The sequence below is a fragment of the Typopeltis vanoorti genome, chromosome 16 (genome assembly GCF_054136105.1).
Source record: "Typopeltis vanoorti isolate ZY-2024b chromosome 16, IOZ_Tvanoo_1.0, whole genome shotgun sequence".
In the NCBI taxonomy this organism is placed as follows: Eukaryota; Metazoa; Arthropoda; class Arachnida; order Uropygi; family Thelyphonidae; genus Typopeltis; species Typopeltis vanoorti.
Window position 1 is genome coordinate 17837779 of NC_143564.1, and position 23677 is coordinate 17861455.

Genomic DNA, 23677 nt, shown 5'->3' on the forward strand with positions numbered 1-23677 from the left:
GATCCTTCTCATTTTTCAGTGCATACATCTAGCAGTTTCCGCAACGCATCCATTGCGAAAAATCTAACGCTGAGCCAGCCTTTCGTGTAGTAGTAGAAGTCCTGCGCACCGCTGACGTACGTTTCTTGTTGGACGCCATCTTTACACGTTGTTATAGTGAAACAAACGGCAGTGAAAACACAATATATACAACACAGTTCTAAACAATAATACCACTGAAGGACACTTGTTTCTAACCGATGCACAATTGCAGCATAATTTGTGACAAAAAGCCACACTATATTTAACTTTAAAAACACGTTTTCTAGACTAGCTAAACTCGACTGCCACATTTACCAAGGACACTAGCGCCACCAAAAATTAAGAGATCAAAATGGAAAAAATTACAGGAAACAAAGACAAAATAAAGAAAATATGGCACAACTATTTCACTATAAATTTTGGAAACAATAACACAATCCATCTACCAGAACCTAATGCAAGAATCATAGAACCACCAAAAATTCTTGATAAAGGAATAAATAAAGCACCCAACAAAATGAAAAATGAGAAAGCTACTGGTGTTGATAATATTCCCAGAGAATTATAGAAAGAAGGCAGAGAAAAATCATAAATTACCTAGGAAAACTATTTAACAAAATAATTATTGAAGAGAAATTTCCTAACGATTCAAAGATGTCAAAAATAATTCCATTGCATAAAAAATGTGATAAAAGACTATGTGCTAACTATAGGCCTATCTCTTTACTTAATCATGATTACAAGATTTTTCATCCATATTATATAAAATTGAATTAAATCTATCTATGAAAAAATCTTAGAAGAGGAACAAACAGGCTTCAGAAGTTGCAGAGGAACAGTTGATGCAATTTTTGTAATACAGATACTAGCAGACCTCACAATAGAAAACAATTTTATTCTTTATTGCTGTTTCTTCAATTATAAACAGGCTTATGATACAATAGATAGAAAATAAATGATCAAATTCCCTTGAAAAAACTAACACAGATCCCTATATTATTAATCTCATTAAGCAATATTATCAAGGAAAGCAATAGTGAAATTTAATAAAATGGAAACAGAAGAAATACATATTGTAAAAGGAGTTATACAAGGCTTCCACTTTCATCATATTTATTATATATATATATATATATATATATATATATTAGTAATGTCATCAGCAAACCTCTAGAAGAATGTACTGGTGTCTCAGTAAATGGAACCAATATCAAATATGCAGATGATATAGTCCTTACTAACAGCAAGGAAGATTTGAAATCCATGATCAGCAAAATAAACCAAATTAGCAATAAATATAATATGAGTATAAATTTCACTGAAACTAAAATAACGACTACATGGAAAGAAAAGAAACTAGTCAACACTGATATTGATAATAAATATATTGAACAAGTAACTCAGTTAAACTATTTGGGATCACTTATCATTGAAGATCTAAATTATATGAAAACAATAAATCATAGAATAGGTTTAGGTTGGTATGTAATAGGAAAGCTAAATCAAGTTTGGAATAATAATAAAATAAGTAAAGCGCTGAAACTAAAAATATACAACTCAATGGTATTGCCTTTGGTGGTCCTCTATGGATCTGAAAGTTGGATAACAAAGAAAAAAGAAGAAATAAAATTAAGCATTTGAATCCAAATGCTTACAAAAAATAAACTAAACTAAATGGACTGAGAAAAAGACCAATCAAATAGTGAAAGATGAACTAAATTACAAAGAACTAATATTAGACAAACTAAATAAAAAGAGATTAAAATGGTATAGACATGTAAACAGAATGAATCAACAGAGATTACCTTACATTGCCCTACAGAAACGGAAAACCACGAAGGGGCAGACCAAGGATAAGCTGGATCACCAATATTAAGAAAGATGTGAAGATCAACAGTCTTCAAGAAATACTTTATTAAGAGAAGAGTGGAGAAGATGGACTCATGAAGTACTCAACCTGTCTTTATGGAAGAGAATCAATCAATAATAATAATTATTATTATTCCAGACAGACTTGCATGGAGACAAGACTTACTGTAAGTGTTTGCCTTAAATAACATAAAGTCCACCATGCTACTCCTTAAATTCATTCACAGTCTCCACTCTGACCAGCTTCTCTGGTTAATGCATTTCATACTCCTACAACTCTCTGCAGGTAACTATCTTTTTGCAACTTCCAGGATTGGCATCATGTCCTTTTTCTTCTCTGTGTTCTATTATATGAAAAACCAGTAAAATACCTCTTAAGAGCTTAAATGCCTCAATCACAAAAATCTCTTTTTTTTTTTCTCCTTTCCACCAGACTCTGCAGACTGCACGCCTTCAGTCTATCAATGTTTTGAAGTCCTGATATCATTTTATCTACCGCTTCCCTCTCTACGGTTACTTCACCCTTCCAAATTCCAGTGACCAGATCAAATCCTGATCAAAGCGTTAAATAATGGTACTATCACTTTGCTGATCAATGTTCTCCTCAATACTGCAACAATGCTTTGTATTTTCTTCACAATCTTTGTGATACTGCTGAACATTAAATTTCTATCTACAATCACCCCAAGATTCATTGCTGCCTCTGCTTCTTATGCAGTCTCCCTATTCCCTATCTGTGGATCCCAAATTTCAAAACCTTACATTTAGTTGTATTAAACTTAAATTCCCATTCATTTGCCCACCTTTCTAGCTTATGCAAATTTTTCTGAAGAGCCATAACATCAGCACTATTTACACCTTTGTGAATAAAAAGGCACCTGACAGAAATAGAATTCTAGGCCATTTACCAATCCAAGTGTTTAATGTAAAGACTTAGAAGTGTATGCTATGAACATAAAGGTCCACTTTGCATAAGTGAATAAAAGAGACATTTCTGCCAATGATTCATCATTAGAACATGATTTCTAATGATGAATATGTTTCCTGCTTTATTACACATGGGAAGCTACAGAAAATTGAAACTGTCAGACTAATAATTCTAACTGTAATTAGTTTACCCAAAACAGTATTTTTATAAATCTGACAATAATCTTATTTTTGTTTTGTTTATGGTCCTCTTTCACATAATAAAATGTCATGTGTTTTGTTATGTAGAAGAATAGCATTTAATTTTTTAAGGAAATGACAATGTATACTAGAATATTAATTAAAAACTTTAATCAGTACTTTCCTATATTTCAGCAATGTTACATTGCCATCTTCAGGGATCACAAAACAAATGATATGTGCATGCAGGCACCAACACTAAGAATATTAATTAAAAACTTTAATCAGTACTTTCCTATATTTCAGCAATGTTACATTGCCATCTTCAGGGATCACAAAACAAATGATATGTGCATGCAGACACCAACACTAAGCAAATAAGGCTGAAGAAAGGCAACTAAAGTTGGTCCTAGAGTCTTAAAGGTCCTCTCCAGCTAGCGAGGTAAATTGAGTTGTGTTCTTAGAATGTAAGCTTCCCAGATATGGAGCAGTCTCATGCACCCAAATTTGTTGAGGTTTGGGAAGTTCTTCAGAGCCAGTAACACATTCAGGATTTAATCTTGAGGGGGAGGGGGCAAGAGTTGCATAGACGATTTGAGAATACATTACGCATTGCATACGAACTATAACTGAGAATCTGCAATAATCGCTAAGTCATAAGTAGTATAGAAATAGAAGACCTGACACAACATAAATTTTTTTAAAAATTTATTTTATTAATTAGGAAAATATTTTTGGAAAATTTTCTAGTGTTTTTTTTTCCCTTTTTTTTTGGGTGCATCACTGTTCAGAGCTGAGGCTGGTTCCAGGAATAATCTTTCATATTTATACTTGCTGCAGTGTAATAAAGTGGCCTTCTTCCAGTGTATTCTGTGGTGGGTGTCCAATGCATGGTCAACAAGATCTGAGTGGCTGTATTGGTGAAACCAGATGAAGTCCTTGTGTTTGGATATCCTGATATCCAAACACAAGGACTTCATCTATGGCCAAACAGGCTGTCCTGCCTGTTTGGCCATAGTAGGACACTATGTAGAAGAATGTTTTTTCAAATCTTTAATTTATCAAAACTAATTAATATATTTTAAAGGGTATATATGTATGTAAAGGGGGGGGGATAAATTAAATGCATGTAAAGGGATAATTAGTTGTAAGGATAGAGTGAGGATATGTATTTCTTGCATAGAGAGACCTATGGAATGGAGTTTCCTTAATTATACAATCAGTATATCTATAAATCGAGAGATAAGTGAAAGAGTTCATTATAGCTAATTAATAACTGAATCACTTATGTTAATTTAAATCTTTTTATTTGTAGAATTTTCAGTTATCTTTCAAGGATAGATATTTTCAATTCAATTGAAAGCACACGATATTATATGCGCTATCAGCTACAGGAGAATAGCTACATCTGCATTAATAGATATCCAAAAATAATTACAATAAAATAAATTAGTTAATAAAATATTTTTAAATATAAACAATTAATTAATTACAATTTACAGAACACACGAATGGTGAGTATTAGTAATTATAACTTCCCAAAATTGAGAAAGTTTAAGCAATCTTTTTTGTTAAGGTTGGAATTGTGAATATGTGCTTCACAGCTTTCTTTGTACTGTCCTTGGGTTTTATTCCACTGAATCCTGTGTGTTATGGATAATACATGGTTTACTAAAAAAGATTTATTGGGTTCTTTAAGTGAAATATATTCTTGATGTTCTTCAAGATGAAACTGTGCAGAACTATCAGTCTATCCATAATAACATAAGCTGCAAGAGCAGGGGATTCTGTAAACTCCAGAGAATAAGAAAGAGGATATTTGTCTTTAAGAAAGATGAGGAAGGTATTAAGTTTACAAACTGGATGGATAGAGACTTGTAAGTCAATTTGTAGAAGCAGTCTTGCTATTTTTTCTGAAAATCTTTTAACATATGGGATACAAATTCTGGTAACTTCTTCTTGAGGCAGGTTAAGATGATGGCCATAATTACTGATTATTTAAATGGTAGTTTTCGTATTATAACCATTAGAGAAAAAAAGTAGCTCTGATAATAGACAATTTGTTTAGAAGAGAACCTGTAGAACATATTTATGAGCTCTGTCTACTAGAGATTTAATTATGCCATATTTCTGACAATGGTGATGATGTGAATTAGAATCAATGTATTTACCAGTATAAGTTTGTTTTTGATATACTGAGAACAGTAGATTACAATTTGGTTGACATGGAATGAGAACATCAAAAAAAGGAAGACAATTTTATCTTCTACTTCCAGGGTAAATTTTATTCTCGGGTTTATTGGATTAATTTTTTCAAGAAATTCATAAAGACTGGATAAGGAGGAGTTCCATAGCAAAACATCATCACTACATCTGTACCAAATGGATGGTTTAGGTGAAAAAACATCCAGAATATGTTGTTTGAAATGACAAAGAGGTATTCCATATGGAAAAAATATCATCAACATATCTGTACCAAATCAATGGTTTATGTGAGAAAACATCCAGAATATGTTGTTCGAAACGTTCCATAAAGTAATTAGCTAAAGTTGGGGAAATGAAAGAACCACATATCTTTTCCTTCTATCTGTTTGTATAATTTGTTCTGGTAGCTGAAATATCCTAAATTAATGATAATTTTACAATATCAAAAGGAAAGTCATTACGAAGTAATTCAGTCGCATTCATCAGAGAGATATTTGTAAAGAGTGAGACTACATCAAAACTTACTAGAAGATCTGTTGGTTGTAATCCTGAAACATTCCTGTAAATGCAGAGAGAAGATCAGAAAGGTATTTTGAATGTTTATAAGTCAGACATCCTATGCAGTTTACAATAGGTCTTAATGGCACATTTTCTTTATGTATTTTCTTTAGGTAAGTTAGTGTATAATAAAGACAATCTGGTAAGTAAAGTTGATTGCAAAAAGAAGGATGTTATTTAGTATGTAGATTCTATCACAAAACATGTCATTGAAGAGTGGATTATAAAGTCAAGTTTTCCCAGAGCAAAAATTAAAAATATAATGCAAACAATTGAAAAACTATAAAGTTTCATAGATAGAAGGAAAGGTGATATGACTGAGACATTTAAGCTATTGAGAGGTAGTTAGAGGGTTAACACTGGGGGGATCTTTCATAGGGTAGAGTAGAACAAGAGGAAAGAGCAAGGACAAGGGGCTATCTCTGGAAATTACAAATGGAAGTGGTAAGTAAATGAGTGAGCAAGAAGAGTAACTTTTTTGATGTAGGTTGGTTGGAATATGGAACACATTACCTGATAAGGTAGTGAGAGCCGTGAATGGTGAATAAATTTAAGGAGTGGTAAGATAGACTTTGTGTTGCCTATAGTGGGCATCCTGCAGCAAGTCATGTGACACCATGGGGTTCTGAATAATAATATTTCTGTTGCAATGACAGTACTGTATGGAGGATCTGAAATTATGTGGCAGCAAGGATTTACTGAATTAATAACTAATAAAAGAGGATTACCTTTTCTAAAGAATTTAGTTGGCTTTCCTCGTTGAATAAAGCTTGTAGGTGAAACCTGAGTTTCTCTCTGTGCCATACTTTGAAATGAACAATAATCTGCTATCTGAGATATTTCATCTTGGGAAAGTGTCTTATGAAGAAAATCTGCAATAGTTCTTATTCCAAGAGAAAGATCCTAATTTAAACAATAAACATAATAATATTTCTGTTAAACTGCTCTCCTATTACACAATAACACTTACTGACACTTGCATGAATTTAAATAAAAGCTTTAAGAAAATATTCTACATAAAAATATCATACATTCATAAAAGAAACTTTTTTCCATGAATATGCACAAAGCTTTATTTATAAATGTCAACTTAATAATGGTATTAATGATTTTGCCATTTAAGACTAAAACTTTATGCTGGAATAACAATATATAGTGTATTTGATATCATTCTCAGTATACTGATATCATAATCAGTAGATATGCAGACTTTAGGGAGACAGTTGAGTGTATGAATGTGTGTAATATGGCCAGATCCAGAGACGAGTGACCAAGATGATAGCAGGTCTATGGAATGAACCTTATAAGAGCAGGTTGAAGATTTGTGGGTTGCAGAAATTGGTTGATAGGCAGAAAAGGGGTGATATGATTGAGACATTCAAATTACTGAAGGGTTTCTATAATATTAATTCAGAAGATATTTTTGAGAATAGGAATGGTGGTGGGAGTCCGCGCGGTTAGCCTAGTGGCTTTGCGCTTCGCAACCACATGCCTGGGGAAGGAGTGTCCTAGGTTCGATTCCTGTCGGAGACATGAGGAGCTGAAGGATCTTCCTCAGCCATAGCCAAGTTAGCCGGTCTTGGGCGCGGGCAGTAGGGTTTTTTCCGCCAGTTTATCTGGTGTTTTTCATCCCACAAGCAGACAAACTGGCCCCATGAACTCACAGGGATACAGCCAAGAATACCTTGAGGCATAGGAGTGACCATTCTATCCTCGTATTTCGGTTACGAAATCCAAGCATGCTTGGAAGGTTGTGGGCCTTAAAGACCTGTTAAAGCCATTGGGATAGGATAGATAGGTGGTGGGAGGACTAGGGGCCATACATGGAAGCTGGGCAAGAGTGTGGTTAACAAGGGTGTTAGAGCTAGGTTTTTTACTTGGAGAGTGGTGAATGAGTGGAATAAGCTGCCAGAGTTTATTGTGGGTGCCATGACTCTGAATGAGTTCAAGGCGAGGGATGATAGATACTGTGTGAATGTCGAATAGTTGTTCTTGACATGATGTTAGGGCCTCCCTCAATGAGTCTATCGACTCCTTGGAATTGCCTGTAATAATAATAATAATAATCCTGTGATTTTCCACAAATATATCCAGCATTAACATTGAATGCAAAAGAAAATAAAGCAGCAATGGTCTGACATGATTATGAAGCTCTTAATCCCTTTCCCTCAATTAACTAGTAATTTAACATGACTGTAAAGTAATTTGTTTCCAATAATGCAAATATAGTAGTAGAAAGTTTTTTCACTTGGTAATTAACTAAATTATAATAGACAAATATATATTTGTTTTAATCCTATACCCAAGTTTAAGCAAACAAAGTTTGTGCAGGAAGTATCTTCATCACTAAGTTATTTGTATATTAACTGTTGACTTCATATCAATTGCCTTACAGTCACTACCCAGATTGCTCTGACCTTCACTGAGGCCTCCTGAGTGGGAGCTAAACTCAGGATGATACTAAGGTCAAATCAATGCAGAAATCATATATTTTTTCCATGTACAAGGAGTAAAAGTTATATTCTTGTTTTAATCCTTCACATCAAGGCTCTTGTAAAGATACTTCATGTGCAAACTTTATATGCTTTGGTACAGGATGAGGATAGACTGAGGGCATGTGTTTCTTATATAGTGAGACCTGTGGAGTGTCTGTAACCATACAGTCACACAGAATATGTGACAGAAAGCATAAGGCTTAGGGGACTATTGCACTTTATGTACGCTAATTCCAGAAGCATTTGGAACAAGGGGAGGAGTTTGGGGCACTGGTTAGTTCCTCTTGGCAAAAAGTTATTGGCATTAGCGAGACATGGCTGAAAGAAAATTATATAATTAGTGGGATAGAATGCAAAGTGTATAGTATTTTCAGGGAGGACAGAGAGAAAAGAATGGGGAGGGGACACTGTTGATGATAACTGATGAATTGCAACCAAACAGAATAGAAATTCAGCTGGAAGTCAGTGAAAAAAAGTGCATTCGAGGCCATATGGTGTGAGATAGAAGCCAACAGGATAAAATATACAGTGGTTGCTGTTATAAACCAGAGAATGCAAAGGATGATGTAGGTGACAGGCATTGGTAAATAAGCTTAATGAATGGAGGAGGACAAGTAATTATTATTGAGGCCTTCAACAATGGAAACATATACTTAGTGGTCACTTTATTAGGAACAATTCCCCATTTTCCTAAATGTGGCAGTGTTCCTAATAAAGTGGTCACAGTGTAGATTGGAAGGAAGAAAGGACACCCAGGAGGAGGGAAATGGAATTTATGCAGTTACTAAGGAATAATTACTTGAGGTAGCAAGTGATGGAAAGTACCAAGGGTTTGAGAGTACTGGATCTAGTAACTGCATCAAAAGATTTGTCTGCAACTAAGATGACCACATTGCCAATAAGTGAGAATGATCATGGTATATGTGAAATTACAGAGCTAGTAAGTAGGATAAACTCAGGAGACTATATGGAACAATGCTAAGGTATGAAAAACTGCAAGGATTGGATGTTGATAGTGCATGGGAGATGGCAAAGGAGTGTTTGAGGAAGTAATAGCAGACTGCATACCTAGAGATAGGAAAATAAACTGAGTGATAGTTGAATGGATGAATAATATCATTAAGCAGGAACTACCAAGAATGAAAAATTTGTGGAGAGAATTCAAAGACAATGGTTATCAGCAGGCACAGGGGAAGTACAAAGCACATGCCAGAAGAGTGACTGTCATGATAAGGAAAGCAAATTCAGAGTATGAGAAGAAATTAGTGATGCAAGGTGATCTTTAAAGTTCTTTTGGTATGTGGCAAGTAAAAGGAAAAATCATTATGGAAAAATAATTTTCATGAATGCTAATGGTAGGGAGGTAAATGAAACAGACAAAATGGTTTAATTTTTAAGTGATCACAGTGCAAGGGTATATCATCTAAGAGATGATGTTGCAGTAGCAGGAAAGGTGAGGGCTTATGCAGAAATAGTGATAGATAGACCACAGAACTTTGATGTGAATAAAGCTGTGGGATTAGATGGTATACTAGCTCAAGTATTATGAGAAGGTGTTAGGGAATTGCAATGCCTTTGGCTACATTGTTTAATTTAAGTCTCAGCTCTGGGTTGATCCCAAGGGGATGGGAAGAAGGAAAAATAGATCCATAGCAAAAAGAAGGCATTGGGACTTACTATATAGGCAGTAACATGGTTTTGTGAAGGGTAGAACATGCCTCAGTAACTTACTCACCTTTTATAATAAGGTGACAGCTGAGATGGATAGGGATAATGGGTACATGGTGATACTGCTGGAATTTGTAAAGGCTTCTGACAGGATACTGCATAGAAGTGAGATAGATAAATTGCAGCAAATGGAGACGGATGTGAAGTTGGAAATGTGGATAAGAAGATGATGGAGAGATACCAAATAGTAGAGTTCAGTAGAAGGATTTTGACTAATGGCATACTTCAAGGCTCTGTACTTGGGCCACAAGTATTTAATTTGTACATTAATGATATAGGAAATGATTTGAGGAGTAATATTCAGTTGTTTGCTGATGATGAAAATAGGGTAGAGCAACAGTCAAATAAACATGATGTTAAAATTTTGCAGGATGATTTAAACAGACTGGCAGTGTGAGCAAAGAAGAAAAATGGATATCAGGTTAATGTAGCAAAGTATAAGGTTATAAATTCTGAGGTGAAAAGATTACTAGCTGTGCACCATATTGATCAAAGAACTTTCTATGGGAAATTGATGAAGCCAGAGATTTGGAGGTGTTGGTGGATAGGTAAATGAAGTTTAGTGGACGTATTGCAAAAGTGACTAAAACAGCTCATCAAATTACTTGGTTACTGAAGAATACATCCTAATGAGCAGAAATAACAGGTTATTATAGCTCTTTATAAGGCCCTGATAAGAGATCCCATCTTGCACAGATCTAATCATCAGAGAGAGAGAGAGAGAGAGGCAAGCGACCAAAATGATAGCAGGTCTATGAAATGCACCTAATGAGGATAGATTAAATATTTGTGGGTTACAGAAATTGGCTGATAGGCAAAAAAAAGGGGTGAAGTGATTGAGCCATAAAACTTACTGAAAGGTTTTTACAGGACTGATAGAGGAAATTTTTCAGAACAGGTCTTGGGATGGAAGAATTAGAGATTGTAGAGATTGATTAGAGATAGTCATGCTTAGAAATTGAGCAAGGGTGTGAGGACCAGATTTTCTGCTTGGTGAATGAGTAGAATAGGAAGCAGGAGTCAGTTGCCATGACTCTGAATGACTTCAAAGCAAAGTACAGCACAACAGATATTGTACAAATATTGGATTGTACTTGGCATGATGTTTAGGGCATCCTTTGTGAGTCTTCGGATAACAAAATAATAATACTTAAAAGCAAACAAACAAATTCTCATAAAACAGGAAGCCACTAAAAATCAATTCAATATCATTAATTATTTTTAAAATAGGACTTATCTTTCAGTTCCAAATAGTACTGCAATACTTTAGAATGAAATTAATGTTACTTCTATAATAAATGATGGCCTCATTGGATGAGTGGTTAGCATATTCACTCTTCAACCGGCAGGTCTGATCCCATCATGGGTATGGATGTCTGTATCCATATGAAGTTAATATGAAATGTACAATTTTCATGAAAAAAAGAGAAGGGCCAATTCATGAAATGGAGAAGCTTTTAATGATATGGATAGATGATCAAATCAACAAGAATATTCCTCTCAGTTTGTTTATGATTCAAACAAAAGCACGCAGCCTATTTGACAATTTAAGGAAACAACAAGAAGATAAATATGGCATACATTTAATGCTAGTAAAGATTGGTTTTATTGATTCAAAAGCCAATTTAACTTACATAACATACGAATAATCGGAGAAGCTGCTAGTTCCGATTTTGAAAGTGCCGAAATTTTCAAGAAAATTCTGAAAGAGATTATTATTATTATTTCGGGCGACTCCAGGAGTCCTTAGACTCATCGAGGGAGGCCCTAAACATCATGTCCACACAACTATGCGATTACATTCTCACAGTATCTATCATACCTTGTCTTGAACTCGTTCACCATCATAGCACCCACAACAGACTCTGGCAGCTTATTCCACTCATTTACCACTCTAAAAGTAAAGAACCCAGCTCTAACACCCCCTGCTAACCACACTCTTGCCCAGCTTCCATAGGTGTCCCCTAGTTCTCCCACCACCAGTCCTGATCTCAAAAATATCCTCTGAATTAATCCTATAGAATCCCTTTAGCAAGATGAATGTCTCAATCATATCTCCCCTCCTCCGCCTATCAACTAGTTTCTGCAACCCACAAATCTTCAACCTGTTCTCATATGGTTCATTCCATAGACCTGTTATCATCTTAGTCACTCGCCTCTGGATCCTCTCCACCTCCTCCCCATCAAGAAGGAACCGAGGTGACCAAATCTGGGCACAGTAATCGAGATGAGGTCTTATCAAGGCTCGGTACAGAGGTACAATAACTTGCTTGTCTCTGCTCGTCAAGGTATTTTTCAACAACCAAGTGAGTTGATGAGCTGATTTAGCTACTTTTGCAGTGTTCCCCCTAAACTTCATCTCCTTATCCACCAACACTCCCAAGTCCCTGGCCTCATCAATCTCTTGGAGTACAGTTCCACCAATGTGGTATACTGCTGCTAATCTTTTCACCCCAAAATGCATAACCTTACATTTTGTCACATTAAATTGACATCCATTCTCCTTAGCCCAGAACTCCAATCTATCTAAGTCATCCTGCAAGACTTTGACATCTTCTGCATTCACTATTGCCCTACCCAACTTTTCACAAACCCCAGAGCTTTGAAAACACTGACAAGAATAAATTGCCGGTTCACTACAAGAGTAATCCTAAGGCTTGGATGACAATTATTTTATTTGAAGACTGATTCTTAAATTGTTTTATTCCAGAAGTACATGACTACTGTCTTTAAAAAAACATTCCTTTTAAAATTCTATTGCTGCTTGACAATGCTCCAGGACACCCTCTTCACATTGGCGATTTGAATGAAAATATAAATGTGATGTATCTACCGCCCAATACAACAGCTGTGATTCAACCTATGGATCAAGGTTCGATTGCTACATTCAAGACATATTACAATTCCAAATTCCTCGTATACATCGGAACAATGTATGCGGGGAATTTGGAAGAAGTTACTACCGCAGGAGACGCTCAAAGAGTACAACGAGTATAGTATGTTAGAACAAATTGGTGAAGAAATCATTGAAATTGCAAGAAAACTGTAGAAATGAATATTACCGATATAGAAGAATTAGCAGATCACGAAGAAGGTGAACTGACTGATCAAGACTTGCTATTCCAAAACGAAAGAGTTGTAGAAGAAGAAAGGAATAACGAGGAAGATGAAGAAGAGAAATCATTAAAAAAATTTACTGTAAAAGGATTAGCTGAAGTATTTTCTAAACTAAATCAAGGACTTCAGCTAATCGAAAATATGGATCAAGACACTGATCGCTTCGCCAAAGTTGAAAAGCAAATTCGAGAAGCAGTCAGATGTTATCGTGAAATATATGAAGAAAAAAAGAAAAAAACCCAACAGACAATATTAACCAATTTCTGATTAAAAAAGCTACTCTGGATCACGAGAAATAAGCATATCATCCAAATAAGTGACAGTTACTCACCTGTTTAATTAAAGACACTGTTAATAAATTTTTTGTTTATGTTAACTAATATTTAAAGGAATTTCAAATTAAAGTAAGTGTACCACTTTTGATACATGTTTATGTATTTTTTTCTTAAATGTTTCTTTCTTAATTTTGTATTTATGTATTTTTTTCTTAAATGTTTCTTTCTTAATTTTGTATTTATGTATTTGTATGTGCTAATAAATAATTTATAAATGTTTATGTAAGTTTATACATTTTTTACCATTTTAAGTTATATAGAAATCTAATTTATGAAAATATTATAACAGAAATCAAACAAATCAAAAATTAACAAAAGTGGAACTATTTTCCCCTCTTTCCACCCCCTCGGAACTAACCCAGACCCGAGACTCAGATTAAACAAAATGGTCAAGGGTACTGACAATTCTTTAGCCGCTTCACGTACGACACGAGCTGGTATACCATCCAATCCCACGGATGTATCGACATTGAGGTTTTGCAATAGACTACTCACCTCCACCTCATTCACCACAATTCCCATATAAACTTTTAGTTCATTCATTTTTGCAATGTCACCACCTGGATGATATACTCTTGCAACGTGCTCGCTCAGTAATTCAACTATATCAACTGATTCGGTTACCTCCCTACCATCGGCATTCTTTAAAATCATTCTGTCATATATATTTTTTCTTTTACTTGCAACATATCGAAAAAACTGTTTAGGATTCTCTTTAGCCTGCATGGCCAATGTTCTTTTGTAATCCTTTTTTTGCTTTTCTTACCACACTCATTACCCTTTTGGCCTGGACTTTATACTGTTCATGTGCCTGATGGTCACTTTCTGCTTAAATTCCCTCCAGTTGTTTCTTTTTTTGCAGCTCAAGCTTCATGGTGTTATTCATCCATTAAGTTCAGCCATTGCTTCATGCAAACACTTCTTAACTGTCTCCCATGCACTGTTAACTTCTAGCCCATGCAGTTGTACATGCCATGGCACTGTACCAATCAATTTCATAAGCTTGTCATACTTACCAGCCTGATAATTCCACATGTACCCTGTCTTAATTGTAAATTCCACACCTTTAGCCACCTCCCAAGTCAAGACTCTATGATCGTTCTCACCAATTGGTGGCAACGTGGTCATATTCGTTACAGTCAAATTCTCAGATGCAATTACTATGTCAAGCACTCTTTGACCTCTAGTATTTTCCATTACATGTTGTCGCAGATGGTTATCCCTTAATAACTGCATTAAATCCAATTCCTTCCTCCCATGTGTCCTATCCTCCTTCCAATCAATGTTGCCATAGTTGAAATCTCTCATAATAATTACTCTCCTTCCACTCATGATCTACTATTCACACATACACTTCACATCCTATCCTTAGCTTTGCAGATGACAGTACACTCCATTCCTCCTTCTCATTTGGCAAACCATGTAGTGCCCAATTGTTAGAACGATTAAGTCTACCATGACCAATGTCAAGAATTTCAGTCTTGCTAGCTATATTTCAATGGGGGCAAGGACAACCATGTAGACTTCAATCCCACCAAAACTCAGTCCTGTCTGATCTCTCATAAGAAAGACCTCACATCCCTTCCCCTGACTTTCAAAAATAACCTGATATCCAAACACAATCAGATCTCTCTTCTCAGACTGACCTACACCTTCAACCTTACCTGGCATAAACACATTTCAACCATAGCTTCTGCAGCCGCCAAAAATCTCAGTGTACTTTTTCACTCAAGACTTTACTTCACACCTTTATAGCTGTTAACTCTATACAAATCCCAAATCCATCCAACAATGATATATTGTTCACATATCTGGGATGATGCACAAAAATTCTCTCTAAAACTGCTCGATGCTGTTCAAAAGAAAGTAATCTAGTTAATTAATGATCCCTCTCTCACACAGATGTTCAGTTTCTGTCTTATGTCTGTTATACAGATATTTCTACTGATAATGCTCTGCTGAAGTGACCACTATCATTCTTCCAGAATCTTAAGAATAAGAGCTGCTACTAATCAACACCCATTTACAATCCAGCTTGAAACCTGCTAAACCACTTTAAACAAAAAAAAATTTACATTTTTTTTTTAAAAATGCTGAAGTGTATTCAAATTTTGGGAGGAGCAGAGTGAGGGACGCTGTTCTACAGAACAGAAGTAGATAGAATGAAAGAAGAGAAAGAGAAGTCCCTCTAAAATACAAGCTGCAGAGATGAGATTTTTAAGAGCAATTAAAAATATGCACAAAATTGGACCATATAAGAAATGATGACATCAGAAAAGAGCTAGATATTTACGATATAAATGAAAAGATCAAGGAACATGGAAGAAATGGAAAGAACATCTATTTTGGATGGAAAGATATCAGCTACCAAAAGAGGTGGATATATATAGACCAAAGGGAAAGAGAGAAAGAGAGAGGACGACTAGCTGCAAGATGGAAAGTGAAGCTGGAATAGGCAAATGCCTAATCCTTGAAGAAAAGAAGAAGAAAATCTAAACAGATGAAATTTCCTAAAACAGTTCATATAAATCTATTTTGCACACATTTCAAGTACAAAGAAACACAGTAATCTCCCACTTATCAAACCACAGTGGGAGAGCAATTTGCCAGTCAGATAACTGAAGGTATAATTACATGGTACTTTATCAGAAATCAGTTGACATGCTAATCCATTCAGAAATTGATTAATTTGAAGGTGGAATATCTGAGTGATTGTTGTTACATAATGCGAGAAACACTTCAGAGAGGAAAAATAAAACAAAAAAAATTACTATTAATCAACTCATGCTATGTTGTGATTAAATCTCTTTAAACAACTGATATATTTAGTTCAAATAATATTTACCATCTGCAAATCTTCATAGAATAGAAAGAGAATATTATCATCTTTTCTGTGATCCCAAAATTCCAGGTTATGTTTCCAAAATGGACTATATGTTGCTGAAAAATAGCAGTTTAGCTACTGAAGATCAAATTTATAGTTATGTGTTTCTAAGATTAGCATAAAAGCACAATTCATTGTAGTTTTCAATTTAAAAATTTTGGATTTTAATAATAACATATCTTAGTTATATAAGCACATTTTCAGTTAGGTGTGGGGGAAAACATATATTGAAAGAGACAACAGAATTAGCTAAGAAGATGGGAAAATGCATGATATATCATAGAATCAAATAGTCAAAGGGTGTGTGTGGGGGGGGAGGGATTATAATAGGTACAGGAATACTGATAACACTGTTGTTTCTCTATACAAATGCTAGAAAAATCAGGAATAAAGGAAATGAATTAGCAGCAGGAAAACCTCAGAATGTCCAGAGATTATTATTAAGCAACCTCCATGGAGTTGGTCGACTCATCATGGAAGGCCTGCTTAAACTCCTTGAATTCAATGTGAATCCAGAGTATATATTAAATACACTCTGAATTCACAGCATATCCTCCAGATGTGTTGTGAAAGTAAAATATCTACTCCTCACACCTTTCTTCACCACATCTTTACACAACTTTCAGGGATAGCCTTTCATTCTTCCCCTCTCACCCTCCACTCTTTTTATAATCCCTTCTGTATTAATCTGGTAAAATTTCCTCACTACCTTAAATGTCTATATCGAATTACCTCATTTTCTCCTATCCAACAAATTCTGCAACAATGTACATTTCCTCAACCTTTCCACATAGCCAATTCTGGAGTGCTCATATTATCTTTGAACCCTCTCCAGTGTTTCTACATTACAATGAAAACTAGATGACCAAATCTGAGCATAACAAACCATGTGTAGTCTGACCAATATCTTATGAGTATCACCACCACCACCTCTTATCTCTCATAATATCAATACAATATACAGTCTTTGCAACACTTGTAATATGATCACTGAACTTTATCCACTGTCACCCACTGCTTCAAATCCTGAATTTCATCTTCTTCTTGAAACATAGTACTATTCATACAGCCTCAGATTTCTGCACTCCAAAGTGCAGCATACTGAATTTATTCATATTAAAACTACAACCCCCACTCATTTGTCTATGCTAACAGTCTATTCAAATGTGGCCACCTTGTTTATGGATAGTTCCGATCCTATGACCAGGTCCAATACTCTCACCACCACCCCCCTAGTCTCCTCCATCACATGCTGCCTCCAATAATTATCTCTTAGCAGTTATCTCAGTAATTATCTCTCTAGTTCCTTTCAAATAACCACTTGACTTGCACTCACTGTACTAATTATTTGGCAATGCATGTCTTCCAGATCATCTGTGGAACCTCCAATCTATAGCAATAACCAATTTATATTTTGTCTTTCTGGTCTTGATTTCAGACTAGACTGCTTCAAATCAACAGACACCCTCCCATATATCTCCAATTCTTTTTGGCTGTGATTCATCTGCTATAATCAGCAGTATACCTCTCCCCTATCCTATCTTCCCTGAAAATACTAAACCCTTCACATTTTATACCTGAAACTGGATCATCTGATGTTAGCCAAGTCACACTAATGTCTATAACTTTTAATAAGGTTGCATTTACCAATGCCAAAAATTTCTCTCATCTTGTTCCTGATACTTTAGTATCAGGAACAAGTATTTAGTGTATAGAAACTGCAGCATCCTTTAGGCCCTCACCCACGGTTACTTCCTGAATTGACTACCCTATTCATTACTTTTGCTTGAGAGACCAGATTCTGCACTTAGTCATTCTGACACTCACTCACCTCATGGGTGCTTTCACACAAGTTCACTTGTTTCCACCCTAATCACTTAAGTTTTCCTAAATTTGTGCTTCAGCATGCTTGGTGAACAAAGCTCTCTCTAGATACCTACTACCAACACCTCTATCATAGTGTGGCAGGATGCTTACTATCTTCGCCTTCTTGCTCTTTGGGATATTTTATCAATCAGTACTAAGCTAACAGGAATGCATGGATGACTTCAGAAATTTTTAAGAAATGGCCAGTGAAGTAGGATTTTGAGTTAAACTGGAAATCAAGAAAAGTTTTTCTGATTCTTGACAATTGTGCAGCACACCCTCACTGTTCAGAGTGTTTGACAAAAATCTGGCTGGAATTTCTGCTGCCAGTACTACATCCTTGGTGCATGCAATGGATATGAGAAACAAAAAAATTTGAAGATGTAGCACAAAGTTGGTGAACCACATCCTAGAAGTGACATCATCTTCCACAGCCAAGCAAGTGAGTTAAAAAGTTAACCTTCTCAGGCTTTACAATTTGTTGCTGATAGTTGGTGAGAAATAGACAGCAGGGATAAATTCTGGATAAATTCTTCTATTTAAACACCAAGACAAGGAATTAGAAGGCAGAGATAGTGATGAAGACGACACATCTGAATTTGAATGAGTAACTACACAGGATGCTAGCAAATTTATTGATCAGTTAAAATACTTGATGCAAGAAAGGCAAGGCATGAAGTATTGTTGTGTGCACTAGATATCTGTGCTGATTTTGTGCACTCACAGTCAATTGAAAGAACATGGCAGGGTATTTTAAATAAATTCATCTATCAAAGTAAAAGAGAAATTTTTCTTCTATAGTTTGAAAAATCCATAATTACTGCCGCTTTTCCTCAAACTATAGAAGAAAAATTTCTCTTTTATTTTGAGATCGCTCAACATACCAAGAACTTCATCACGATCCTACCAACAGGCAACTGAAGACATTAAATTCCCTTCTAGATGAGGTGATAAGTTTGGATGCAGGCATGATAGAAAGGTTAAAAACACATTTTGCAAGACCTCCTAGATTTTATGGTCTACCTAAAATCCACAAGACAGATATTCCTCTTCGTCCTATAGTGGACTGTACTGATTCACCTACTTATTGCATAGCCAAATATTTAGCGAAATTATTGAAATGACATAAAGGCAAATCACGCTCTTTTTTTGAAAAACTCTTCAGATTTCCTAAATAAATTAAAAAATATCTCATTACAGCCTACTGATCTTATGGTGAGCTTCGATGTTGAATCTCTATATACTAATGTAACCGTCACTCAAAGAGACTTTACAATTACTTGCTGACATCTTCCCACAAGATATTATAAAATTATTTGATTTTGTGATGCACTCTGGATATTTCTTGTGTCAAAACAAATTCTACAAATAAGTAGAAGGAACGGCCATGGGAAGTCCACTTTCACCTACTCAATTTTTATTTGGAACATCTAGAAGATGTCCCTGTTTTCATCTATATTTCCTCAACCATCTTTTTTGGTGAGATATATACATGACATCTTTTCAGTGTGGCCTCATAACAGATTCCTTACCTTCCTTTTTAGCCAGAATCAATTCCTTATATCATCCTCGTATTAATACATCCTTGTTTTAAGTTTACCATGGAGATCGAAAAAGACAACAAGTTATCCTTTTTAGACATCCTCCTCATCCGTTCACCTTCAGGTATTCTAACAACAAGTTTACAGAAAACCCACTTTCACTGGACATTATATTCTCAAACAATCTGCTCATCATCCTTATCAAAAAACAGGAATCATAAAATGTCTAATCCGATGAGCTAGAACCAATTGTTCAACTTCTCATGAATTACAGAAAGAACTTTCAACTATCAAACATCACATGAAATTAAATAGCTTCTCCAAAAAAAGTACACAATATCTGTTTGATTCCTACAATCCAATCCAGAACAACAAAGAATCAATATGAGTTCCAATTCCATATATTTCCGGGATTTCAGAACCAATTTCAAGAATTCTGAAGAAATATGATTTAACAGCCACTTATATACCTATCAACAAAATAGCCACCTATTTTCCCTCTTCTAAAGATAAATGCTCGATTATGTCTCTGCCTGGTGTGTATCAAGTTCCTGCAATCTGTTCTACTTTGGACAAACAGGCAACTCTATAGCAAAAAGAATTCAAGAACATCAATCGTACATTCTGCACAACAAATTCGATAAGTCTGGATTGGCTCAGCATGGGATAGAAATAAGCCACACATCCTCTGGTCCAAGACTCGCCTTCTACAGGTGTCGCTATACATTTGAATGCCTATTTAAAGAAAGTGCTGAGGCCTTACTTCAACACCCAAACTTGAATCGAAATAACTGTATATCCTTATCAAAAATATGGGAAAGTTTAATCAGGATAACACATTAATTATTTTTTTTAATTGAGACTTTTAATTCCTATATATTAGTCTAATGATGTTATTTATAAATTAAGTTAAGAGAGGTGAAAGGGTGGATGAGATGATTGTGATGGTGGGAACAAATGACTTGAGTGGTGGTGTAAATAGGGCAGCGAGAGATATGAGATTCTTGCTTGAGGTGGTACGAAAGAAGACACAGAGAAGAAAGATAGCGTGTGTGTGTGTGTGTGTGTGTGTGTGTGTGTGTGTGTGTGTGTGTGTGTGTGTTGCCTAGGTATGATAATGACGAGCTGAGCAGAAGCGCAGTAATACTGAATGACATAATAGCTAGAATATGTGACAAGAGAGGACTGGAATATGTGAATGCTTGGAGTGTGTTTGAGGACAGAGAGGAATTGTATGCGAGAGACCACTTACATTTGAATGAGGAAGGACATAGGCATCTGGAGAGATTGCTGTTCTGAACAAGTCAGTGTGTCCCAGGGAGGATGGTAGCATGGGTGGCGCCTCTTGTGGGAATGAGTACTTGGGAGAAGGGGGACGACATCAGGTAACACTGAGCCCAGTGGAGTCTAGAGGGGATAATGCTGGGTATAGAAACAACAGCATTTATATGCGTTATACTAATGCCAGGAGTATCCGGAATAAGGGAGAGGAATTGGTGGCGCAGATAGCATCAGCCTGGCCAAAAATTATTGGGATCACTGAGACAAGGTTGACAGAAGAGGATATAATAACAGGAATAGAAGTCACTGGGTACAGCATTTTTCGGCAGGATAGGAAGGGAAAGTGTGGTGGTGGAGTACTGCTTATGATAAGTGACGACCTATGTCCTCTAAGAGTGGAGATTTTAACTACAGCAGTATAAGCTGGGAAGAGGAAAATGCATGTAGTAATAAGAGGATGGAATTACTAGAATTCTTGAGGGACAAATGTCTTAGGCAACATGTAATAGAGGGAACAAGAGGTTCAAGAATTTTGGATTTGGTTATAGCATCAGAAGAGTTGATAATAACTGAGATGACATCTCTCCCACCAGTTGGAGAGAGTGACCATATGGTTTTGACTTGGAAAATGAATAGACATGCTGGAGTATCAAAGAGACGGGAATGTATGTGGAATTATAAGGCAGGTGATTATAATAGTCCAAGATGTCAACTTGGGGAAGTTTCATGGAAGGAGGAATTGGAAGGCCGGGATATCATTAGTGCATGGGAAATTATGAAAGAATATTTGTTAGCAGCAATGGTAAGTTGTATACCAAGAGTGAACAAAAGGACACAATTTGGAGTAAAGTGGATGACAAACAATATTAAACAGGAATTGCATGCGAAAAAGAGGCTATGGAAGAGATATAAGGAGACAGGTGAAGAGGAGATGCATGAAGAGTATAAGACACAGGCCAGAAGAGTGACTAGTATGGTAAGGAAGACGAAATTGGAATATGAGAGGAGATTGGCCCTAAGATCCAAAGAAAATCCTAGGGAATTTTTTAGATATGTGGACAGTAGGAGGAGAAATGACTGTGGAAGAATGATATTGCAGGATAAAAATGGGAATAGAGTGACTGATGCAGAGGACATAGTGGAATTGTTCAATGAACACTTTATTGGAGTATTTCATCCTGGAGGAGTCAGTTCTAATGCTAGAGGGATTGGGCAGGTTCAAGGTTTAGAGGTACAGGAGGAGAGTGTGTTTCAAATACTGAGTAACCTGGATGTCAGTAAAGCTGTGGAACTGGATGGTATTTCACCATGCGTTTTGAGAGAATGTGCAAGGGAACTGACAGTGCCTTTGACCTGGCTTTTCAATGAAAGTCTGGCTGCAGAAAGGTGCCCATGGAATGGAAGGAAGGTAAGATAGTGCCATTGCATAAGGGTGGTAGCAGACTGGAAGTGTCTAATTATAGGCCAGTTTGTGTGTCATCAGTAGATAGTAAGATCTTGGAGAAAGTAGTGAAGGACCGTATACAGCATTGGGAAGATGAGGGTAATGTTATCTGTGAGAGGCAACATGGATTTGTGAAGGGGCACTCTTGTTTTAGCAATATGCTAGCCTTTTATGATAAAGTTACAAGAGCATTAGATGAGGGAAAGGCATATACTGCCATTTTCTTAGACTTAGCGAAGGCATTTGACAGGGTGCCACATGATAAGCTGATATTTAAGTTGCTGCACATGGGTCTGGGTGTCAGATTGATCAACTGGATTCAGGATTGGTTGTCCGATAGGTATCAGAGAGTTCTGTATGATGGGGCAGTTTCAAGGAAGTAGAGAGTTAAGAGTGGGGTCCCACAGGGCTCAGTACTGGTACCTATATCAATGACATTGTCAGTGGATTGCAAGGATATTCAGTTGTTTGCAGATGATGCGAAGCTGGGAAGGATTATTAGTAATAGTGCAGATGCGGCAGCCCTGCAAGAGGATTTGAATAAGCTAGATAGATGGATAAATGAATGGGGGTATCGGTTTAATACAGCAAAATGTAAGGTCTTGAGGTTTGGGAACATCGATGGCAAAATGTATACTCTATGGGAGGAGTTATACTGGAGGAAGTAGGGGAGACAAGAGATCTGGGGTTGATGATTGATAGAAACTTGAAATTTAGGGGACATATTGCAAAGGTGGTGAAGGTAACACAGACGATTGCTGCAATAATGAGAAGGACGCTTACCTGCAGAGATAAAACAGTTATCATTCCATTGTATAAGACCCTGATCAGACCACACTTGGACTATTGTTCTCAGATTTGGTCCCCAGGATTTGAAGGGGATAAATTAACTGTGGAAAGGGTACAAAAGCAGATAATAAAGATGGCCTCAGGACTGTACAATGATAGTTATGAGGATCGGCTGAGAGAATGTGGACTGCAGAGTTGGGTGGATAGAAGAAGGAGAGGTGATATGATTGAGACTTTTAAACTGTTGAGAGGTGGTTACAGGGTTGACAATGGGGAGTTCTTTTGCTTGGTTGAACAGCGGGAAGGAGTGATGACAAGAGGCCATCCCTGGAAATTACGAAAGGAAACTGTGAGCAAGAGGATGAGGAATGGTTTCTTTGCATGGAGGGTGGTTGCAACATGGAATGCATTGTCTGATGGAGTGGTGAGAGCAAGAA

The 23677-nt window shown here is 36.1% G+C and overlaps 1 protein-coding gene across 4 annotated transcripts in view; it reads right to left on the reverse strand.

The window, feature by feature from the left end:
* The window catches only part of LOC150097873 (sulfotransferase 1B1-like), an 87298-nt gene that overhangs the window by 15170 nt on the left and 48451 nt on the right, over nucleotides 1-23677 (reverse strand). For all 4 annotated transcript variants that reach the window (XM_090406513.1, XM_090406512.1, XM_090406511.1 and 1 more), the window contains exons 5-6: nucleotides 16281-16375; nucleotides 6489-6663 (exon numbers count right to left, since the gene is read on the reverse strand). In XM_090406513.1, coding sequence (XP_090262639.1) covers nucleotides 6489-6663; nucleotides 16281-16375 — 270 coding nt within the window. The remainder of the gene's footprint in view (nucleotides 1-6488; nucleotides 6664-16280; nucleotides 16376-23677) is intronic.